At 36.2% G+C, this 9,039-nt stretch overlaps 1 protein-coding gene across 2 annotated transcripts in view; it reads right to left on the bottom strand.

The window, feature by feature from the left end:
• The window catches only part of LOC107716833 (lysophospholipid acyltransferase 7-like), an 8,517-nt gene extending 2,415 nt beyond the window's left edge, over positions 1-6,102 (bottom strand). Inside the window, exons 1-7 of one of the 2 annotated variants that reach the window (XM_016523422.1) lie at positions 5,779-6,102; positions 4,925-5,108; positions 3,804-3,933; positions 3,582-3,708; positions 3,343-3,499; positions 2,773-2,968; positions 2,490-2,642 (exon numbers count right to left, since the gene is read on the bottom strand). In XM_016523422.1, the coding sequence (XP_016378908.1) occupies positions 2,490-2,642; positions 2,773-2,968; positions 3,343-3,499; positions 3,582-3,708; positions 3,804-3,933; positions 4,925-5,000 (839 nt within the window). In that variant the 5' untranslated portion in view covers positions 5,001-5,108; positions 5,779-6,102. The remainder of the gene's footprint in view (positions 1-2,489; positions 2,643-2,772; positions 2,969-3,342; positions 3,500-3,581; positions 3,709-3,803; positions 3,934-4,924; positions 5,109-5,778) is intronic. The other variant, XM_016523423.1, reaches the window with a different exon arrangement.
• Between the last annotated feature and the right edge of the window lie 2,937 nt (positions 6,103-9,039).

Here is a 9,039-nt window from a genome sequence, read left to right as displayed (position 1 = left end):
CTCTCTCTCTCTCTCTCTCTCTTTCTCTCTCTCTCTCTCTCTCTAGCTCTCTCGCGTTCTTTCTCTCTCGCGCTCTCTCTCTCTCGCTCTCTCGCGCACACACACACACACGATGCACAAAACTCCGCATTTGAACAGTCAATAGCAAATACTTAAACTAATAACAAAACAGTAGCTGATTCAGAAGCGCCAGATTGTCATAGCAAAGTCAGAAATACCTCCTCTCCTAGGTTCACGAAACGGTCGTCCATAAAATGCATTGCTGTTCTGTTGTAAGTAATCTTAAAGATTCCTAAATGCATCTACTTTCGGAAGGCCAAATAAAGTGCTTTTGCTTTCGCCTAGAAACACACAGCGTTTCCCTGACATGGCTGCTTCGACACTAACTGCGGTTACTGAAACCACGCCTTCTTTCTTTGCGTGCACATTTGGGCGGCATTATGCTAATATTTCCACATAGTGAGGTAGATATGTGGGGGCGTGTTAGAACGAGCCGTTTTAGGGGGGCGTGGCAGAGTCTTAACTTTGATAAAGAATATCTCTTTGGTTTTGAGACTTTAGTCTTTGCAACTTCAGGGATCTTATCTATGCACAATCAGCTTGTAACACTCCAAAGAGAAAGGAAAACTTGAAATCGCATCATATGACCCCTTTAATGCTGATATTAAGAGGTTAATTTTACTTTATCTGTACTGTTTGATTAAACAGCTGCCAACTAAAAGTTAATCTTAAACACATTCAACTTACTCAAAATCAAGACTTTTAATAATTGAAATGAATACCAATTTGTCATCCCATTCATTTTTCTGTGTTTAAGTGCTATAAACGGGTCCCCGGTGCATCTACCAACCCAGAAAACGTGAAAAAGAACAACCCAGTAAATTTTTTTTTGGTAAGCCTTTCTCTGCAAGCTTGTGAAAAACGAGCCGCTCAGATTTCGCAGACTGTACATTGTTCAAGCTATTACACTGTACACTGTCTAACGTTGTTACTGTACAAAGCACAGTAAACAATTTCTATAAATAAAATATTATTGCACTACTGATATTTTGCATAGACTATACATTGTTTAACAACACTATTGTACACACAACCAACTCTTACATTGCTGCTGTTCATACTGTACATATAACCCTACATTGCACTCCTATTTATATTTTGTATATACTCTGCTTAATATTGTATATAGCAACTCCACTGTACATACTGTAAGTTATTACTTCACTTACTCTGCACTTATCTGTATATAAAACGCTATATTCTTGCACTTCTGGTTAGATGCTAACTGCATTTCATTAGCTCTGTACTTGTACTCTGCATAATGACAATAAAGTTGAATCTAATCTAAATCTAAAAAAATTTCGCTCCGCCTGTGACGTAGAAAGAGGATCTTATTATAATATTACCACCCCTTAATCGGTCAGTTTCCAACGATGGCGCCACCATTGTGTTTTTGCAAGAGACAACGGTGTACCAGTTCTAACGCCATGGTGAAAGTTTGAACAAAGCATGCTAACTGTTCTGTATTAGGCTGCACTAATGAGCACTGAACACAGAGCAGTGGATTTATTGATGTATTTACTGTATATTACGCTGCTGCCACACAGATCTAATATAAACATGCAATTTATTTCCTAGCTGAGTAAATATCTACAGCGGATCTAAATATTTGTAATTAATTATAACTAGTTATGATTAATTATTCATATTTCCCCATGAGCTGATTCGCTACACTTATATTACATATTGTAAAAAGGGGCATAATAGGCCTCCTTTAAATTAATTTTTAGTACTGTTCTGGCAACTATTTTATTTCTTAAATATGATATTTAATTTAGAGTAAATTAAAACTATTTAACAAATACATATATTTATAACCAACAAAACTGTTTGCAACTCTGATAATGTTTTGAGCACCATTTGAATGATTTCCGAAGGATCATGTGACGCTGAAGACTGGAGTAATGGCTGCTGAAAATGTTGATTTCCATCACAGGAATAAATTACATTTCTTAAAATATATATACAAAGAAAAAAGCAGTTTTACATTTTATTAATACTGCACAATACCACTGTTTTTACTGCATTTTTGAACAAATAAATGCAGCCTTGGTGAGCTTAAAAGTTATTTTCAAAAACATTTACAAAATTCCCGGTACTGCAAATAGATATTTAGTGATACTTTTTTTGCATGTATTTCTCCTATTCTCTTTTACAAATAATTATCTTTGTCTTGACAAGTGTGGTTTAAAACTACACAACTGTGACCCTGCTGTCCTCTGACACTGTGTTTTATTGGATCCTGCTTCAAGTAAATTTCTCTTCTTGGATAATTAATTAAAGTTCTATTGTATCCTTTTCAAAGATCATAACTGCTATTTCCTGGTATAAATATATCTGTAGGTGGACTTTAAAGTCATCAGATTTACAAGTTACAGTCAAATTGTAAAAGCACATTATAACTCTATCAATAAAGTTAAACACCCTACCTATATTTCACAGTTGGCCCTCCTCCAGGTTTGGACAGCGCCTCCTGGGGGTAACAGCCTAGACCTGCACTGATGCAGCCAGCCTCTGCCCCACACCACGCAGAGTAGAAACGCATCCGGAATACAAAGAAAATCGCCACCATGTAGAAAAACCTGAAATATAATACCACTATGATTCTCAATATAATAAGAAATTGTAATAATGTATGATTTAATTTTACCATCTCCTTTGGCATTTAATTTGACTCTCTTTGGAATGGTATTTTAATCCAGAAAAACGAACCTGTAAAAATAGTTGTGGTCCAGGAATTCATCAGTATGGACATAGGACAAGGGAAAGACGGAGTTGACGGCTATGAAGAGAGCTCCGTAAACGGGCACCATCTTCAGCCTCTGCAGGCAGGGCTCTTTACCTGGCAATGACAGAGGATTGGACTGCTGCAACCAGTCTGCATACGTCTGATAACGGAAGAAGGGACCTGCAGGACACCGGCAAGAGTGGGTGGGAGAAAGAATGGAAAATGAAGGAACGTGAGAAGAGAATGGTAAGAGTCAACAATGAAGACATAAAGCAGATGGGCAAAGATAGGATGGAATATAGGGATGGAAACAAATGGAATATTGCAATGAAAAATGAGCCACGGTTTGGGAGGACAAATCATGGCAAAAGAGGAGCAATAATAAACACAATTAGTTATAAAAAGAAATTGGACTCACACATTACTGAACTAGTAGCAGAGAGAAACAGAGAGAGACATGTTAGCATTCATGCAAAACAAACAGCACAGAACATTTGAATAGACTCAAAAGCATTCCCACATATTCAAATCAACACAAAAAGCATGCAAAATACCTGTCATTACGCCTACATAGCAGTAGCTGTATGATATAATGTCATAAAGTGAAGGCTCATGGGAAAGTCCTCCCACCACTGGGGATTTGGTGAAGGTGCTCACTTCCTTTTTCTTCTCCAAGTGATAACTTTGAATCTCATTGGCTAAACTGACCATCTGTGCATTCAAAACAAAACTCATTCAATATATATCAAGAGTTTAAAACATGGTAAATGTGTCTCATTTTATTCTCTCGTACCTTCAAAGTTAAAAGAAGTTGAATGGCATTGGCAAAAGGTGTTGGTTGAGGAAGGCCAAACCAGGTGACCAGACGGAAAAAGAGGAGGTACAGAAACGTCCAACCCAAAGACAGAGCAGGGGCACTTCTAAATAAAACAAAAACAAAAAACAGACGAAGGTCGAACAGGGGAATCACACCAAATTAAATTTAAATGTCCAGACAGCTATATATCATACTAACTGCCAATTGATCTTTATAATCAGCCATGTTCCTAACACTGTAAATAGAGAGTGTAGAGTGTGGATCCCACAGGTTGCTATGGAGATGATCAAACCTAACAGCAATGCTGCCCCCTGCTTGACTGGAGGACCTGGGAAATAATACAAAGGAAAATGATCAAGGGCTGTTATTTAAAGTCACGATTCTGAATACTTCTCTATTGTGACATACATCCGAGAACAAAGGATTATCACAAAAGAAATTAATTAGGGCGGGAACTTGGTTCCATGCATCAGTTGTTGATTGGATTTTGAGACGTGGGCATTACACTTAACAATATAGGAATATGAATGTGAGTTCGCTTTAGGGTGGTGGTTAGTTTGGGGTGGTGTTTAAGTGGAATAAGTGATCGGAGAAGTCCTGTGTACATCACTGGAAGATCCAGTTATGACATTTTGATTAAAAATTATGAAGTCAAAAACATTTTTTAAAATCAAACATATGCAAGGATGAATCATTGACAGTAAGATTTAGAACATGCATTTAAAACAGATTACATTTTCGTTTTGTGCTGACTTTATAAGAGGGTGAATACAGGGACACTTAAAGGAACACTCCACTATTTTTGAAACATTTTCCAACTCCCCTAGAGTTAAACAGTTGAGTTCTCCGGGTCTGGCGGTAGCACTTTTAGCTGTAGCTTAGCATAGATCATTGAATCTGATTAGACCGTTAGCATCTCACTCAAAAATGACCAAAGAGTTTCGATATTTTTCCTATTTAAAACTTGACTCTTGTAGTTACATCATGTACTAAGACCGACGGAAAATTAAAAGTTGCGATTTTCTTTGCGAATTTGCGAATCCGGAACTTTGCTGCCGTACCATGGGTGCAGCAGGCGCAATGATATTACGCAGCGCCTGAAAATAGTCCCCAGCTAGGTAACTTACAATAAGCCTATTTTCATTTTACATTTTTAATATTCTGTACTTTTTGTCACAAAACAACATTGTGTGATGGGCTGAGCCATTCTTAAAAAAAAAACTAAAAGTAAAACAATGTCAATGTCAAATTAACCAGCTTTACCTGTATTCACCCTATTTTTCACACATCAATGTGAAGAATAACATGGTCAGACTTACTTAGGTAGCGGAAGAGGAATCCTACAGGTATTGATGCAGCAAGGATTCCTAGGTAGACTAATTCATCTGGTGACATCTTTCTGTTTACACCAATAACAAAGTATAACAACTGTCTCACTGTTTAATACAGGGGTTCTCAACTCTGGTCCCCGGGGTCCACTTTCCTGCAGAGTTTAGGTCCAACCTTGATCAAATGTTGAGAGCAAGAGTTGAGAACATCTGGTTTAAGATATCATATTTCATTATCAATCTAACATTCAAATTGTATGTGGCTTGGGTTAAAGGAAGAGTTCCGCCAAAAATTAAAAGCTGTCATCATTTATTCACCCTCCAGTTGAGTTTCTTTCTTTAACACAGAAGATATTTTGAAGAATGTGGGTAACCAAACGGTTGCTGGTCCCCACTGACTTCCACAGTAAGTAAAAAAACATTTTACGGGTGAACTATCACTTTATTCAGTTTGGAAAACTGCCTACATTTAATCAGTCATCCCATCTTTGACTATTATTGACATTAATAAAACAATGAGATGTTGAGGTAATGCTTATGCAAAACGCGTTTAATCTTTGCTTAGATTTAATTAATTACTTTACTGAACCAAACATTTCCAACTTGTCATGACAGATCTCTAGCTCATGCACTCATTTCCAGGCACCAGTCATTCAACACAAGTTATCTTATGTTTTTCATAAATCTTGACATTTGAATAGTCTGTTTTTTTTATTTTTTTTTTATGCATCTAAGTTAATAGACCGGCCTTGCAGATAAGCAGACTGACAATGGATCAGTGAGAATGGATAATATATATACTGTATATACCACCTATAATTCTAAATAACCAGAGCAATACTTACAGCAGTGATATATGGAGATGTGCTATCAAGACGATTTATTCTGAAGGATATTAAAATATCCTGCAACCCCCTTTAACCGCCCGCACTGGGGTATACTCTCCTCACCACTTCCTACTACCGCATATGTTCATGGATCGCTTTACGAGTTGCCAGATATTCGTAACTTCTTCTTCTTCTTCTTCTTGGTTTTTAACGGTGGCTGGCAACCAACGTAAATAGGTGCATTACCACCACCTTCTGCTCCGGAGTGTGGAACAGAGTTTTATATTCTATTTATCAGTCCCGTCTCTCTAATAAAATCAAAAAAGACTTTGCTATTTATTTCACTTGACCATTTTATTAAAACCTTAACATTTTATTCTTGAATTCTATTTTCCCCTATTTCTTCTATAATTTTTCCTCTTTCTTGTTCGTACTTTCTACATTCAAGAAACACATGAGGTATTGTTTCTTCAACATAACATTGTTCACATAACCCATTTGGATGTTTCCCTATTATTTTAAGTGTGCTATTTAAATTTGAGTGCCCTAACAATATTCTGTTATAGATAACCTCTTCTTTCCTTGATTTACCTATACACTTTATATTTTGATTTACTTTGTTTATTAAACTGTACAGAAATCTACCCTTTTGCCCATTCCACTTAACTTGCCATTCTTCAATAACTTTACTACAGATTAAAACCTTAATCTCTGATTTACTTAATGGAACTTGTATCTCTATTGTTTCTCTTTGTAAAGCTTGTTTTGCTAATTTATCCACTTCTTCATTTCCCCTTATTCCTATGTGTGCGGGGACCCATATAAAACTGACTGATGTATCATTTTGAACAATTCTTGAATGTATTTGTAGGATACTAAAGAGAATATCTTGGTGATTAGATTTAATAGATCTCAAACTCTTTTAATACTGAAACTGAGTCAGAACAAATTAAAACATTCACAGGTTTGTGTTCCTCAATGCCAAGAGTATTGCTATCATTTCCACAGTATAAACTGCCAATTGTGCCAAATGATTTGAAGTTCGCTTTACTCCACTGATCCACTGATTTCCACTGTCTTGAACTAAAAAAGCAGCCCCAGTTATCTGACGTTCTGGATATTTTGAGCCGTCTTTGTAGCCTAGGCTACTTGTATATGCCGGAGATATTGGACTCTGATATATTGAAAATGCCGATGACAAGTCCTAACAAACGCAACCGTGAATTATGATGAAAAAAAAAGAGGAGACAAATGATAAGTTTTTTGTCTATACAATAAAAGTAGATGCAAAACACCTTCATGGTCTTGTAAAAATAGTTTTACAAAAGTCCTATCATTTTACCACAAGTGCTCATGTAATGTGAGAGTTATTTCTTTTACATTTTCGGACTGTAAAAGATATTTGAAGACCAGAAAAACGGCAGGTTTTATTATGAGGTCTATAATAATAAACGTAATTTATTTTTCCATTTTCGGGAAGATAACAGTTAAATAAAAGAACCAGTCACCGTATGAATATCTGGCAACCCCTTCAACAGACGGGAACTTTCACTGTGGCTGCTAGGGGCGGAGCACTGATTGATACAGGAGCTCAGCGTTGAGCTTTTCAGTCACTCCTGAAATATTTGGAACTTGTCGCAAAAGTTTATCAGTAACTACAAACCATGGTGCAAACAAACCTGCCTGGCGATTAGTTTTTTAATCAAAAACAAGCCAGACATTTTTATTGCTTTTACTTATTAACTTCATAAGGTCTAATCTACGAGTTCGTCAAATTTCTTCACTAACTTCAAAACTCTACATGCGGCTCACCCCAACCATTGAAGGCAATATGCCGTTATATATTGACTTCGTTTACTTCGGAGTAGTGATGGGCGAAAGAAGCTTTTGCTTCGGAAAATATAAAAAAATTTTTTTGAAGAGCTATAAAACGCCACACGCTGGTGACGCCTGCTGGAGAACTGCAACCAAAAATAAATAAATCAGCTCAAACACATAAAAACACCTTTTACAAACTAATTGCAAGTGTTTTATTGAATTTGTAATATATTAAAGCCAATTAACAAATCATCTAACACCGTTAAATATGAAGTGTCTGTATAATATGTTATTTTATTAATTTGTAGGGCTTGTTTTGTTTGTTTCATGATGAGCTTGGTTAATCAAACCAATAGGAGACTAAGAACTATAACAATTCCTTTTAATTATACACATTCATAAAATTGATCAGAGATCTGGTTAAAAAAAACAGACACTGAAATCACGTGACTTTGATGAACTCCGAGTCACTTGTTCGAAACAAATGATTCTCAAAGAATCCGAAGCTTCACGAAGCAGTGTTTTGACAGCGTCCATCACAATTTCGAGACGAAGATTATTTCAACTTGTGTTGTTCCTAAACGTCGTTCATAATCCGTACAAATACACTTTTTTTGTAGTTGACGGAATTCAAACAGTCGTTGCTTGCTAGTAGTGATCGTGATGCAAAGTCCGATTTATTTCCGCGAACCGGTTCTATTTGGACAGATCGGCTCATTGAACCGGTTCAAAAAGCCGATTCATCACTTCCTGACGTCATCAAGCAATAACGTCTCTACGCATTTCTTTTCTAACAACTCAGTGCAATGTTGTATCAATGAAAAATTCAAATAAGTCATTTGTGTCAACACATATTGAAACATTCAAAAAATAAAGTTATTTGTGTGAAAGCATATTGCTGATTATTACCATATAATGGTGTTTGTGGTCACAGTTTAATTCGCGGATCCTTTATGTCAGATCCGACTGACTGACCAATGTAAATAGCCAGCAAACGTAGGTTTTCCCTAGACTTTAGTCAGTTCGCTTGACAGTAAATAAGGATTTAATCCTAAAGTGTCTATTTTTTTTTTAATACCATTGTTTTCCGTTGTTGTTTAAGTGTTATTTTGGTTTCTGATCACCAAGGAGAGGCTACGCAAGGTCCTAAAGATGGCGGCCGCAACAAAAAAGTCACGTGACTGAAACCCATGAATTGACTAGCCTACAACTTGGTTAAGATTCCTAAAAGTTTCACACCTACACAGCACACATTACAGACATTGATGCACAAACGCGAAAATGTTCTACATGTCTACAGTATAAAGAATGAATAAACCAGTCTTATAAACTCCTTGATTTCGCTTAAACAACTTTAAATATAATATGCATGCACAATAAACTATTGTAAAATTATTTACATCACTCGACAGAAAGGTTTTTGCAGGTTTTAATAAAATGTAAATGAATAACAGTCATAAT

The sequence above is a fragment of the Sinocyclocheilus rhinocerous genome, unplaced genomic scaffold, assembly GCF_001515625.1.
Source record: "Sinocyclocheilus rhinocerous isolate Xijiao unplaced genomic scaffold, SAMN03320098_v1.1 scaffold300, whole genome shotgun sequence".
NCBI lineage: Eukaryota > Metazoa > Chordata > Actinopteri > Cypriniformes > Cyprinidae > Sinocyclocheilus > Sinocyclocheilus rhinocerous.
The sequence above is the reverse complement of the archived record's forward strand: the minus strand, read 5'-3'. Positions and strand labels throughout refer to the sequence as shown.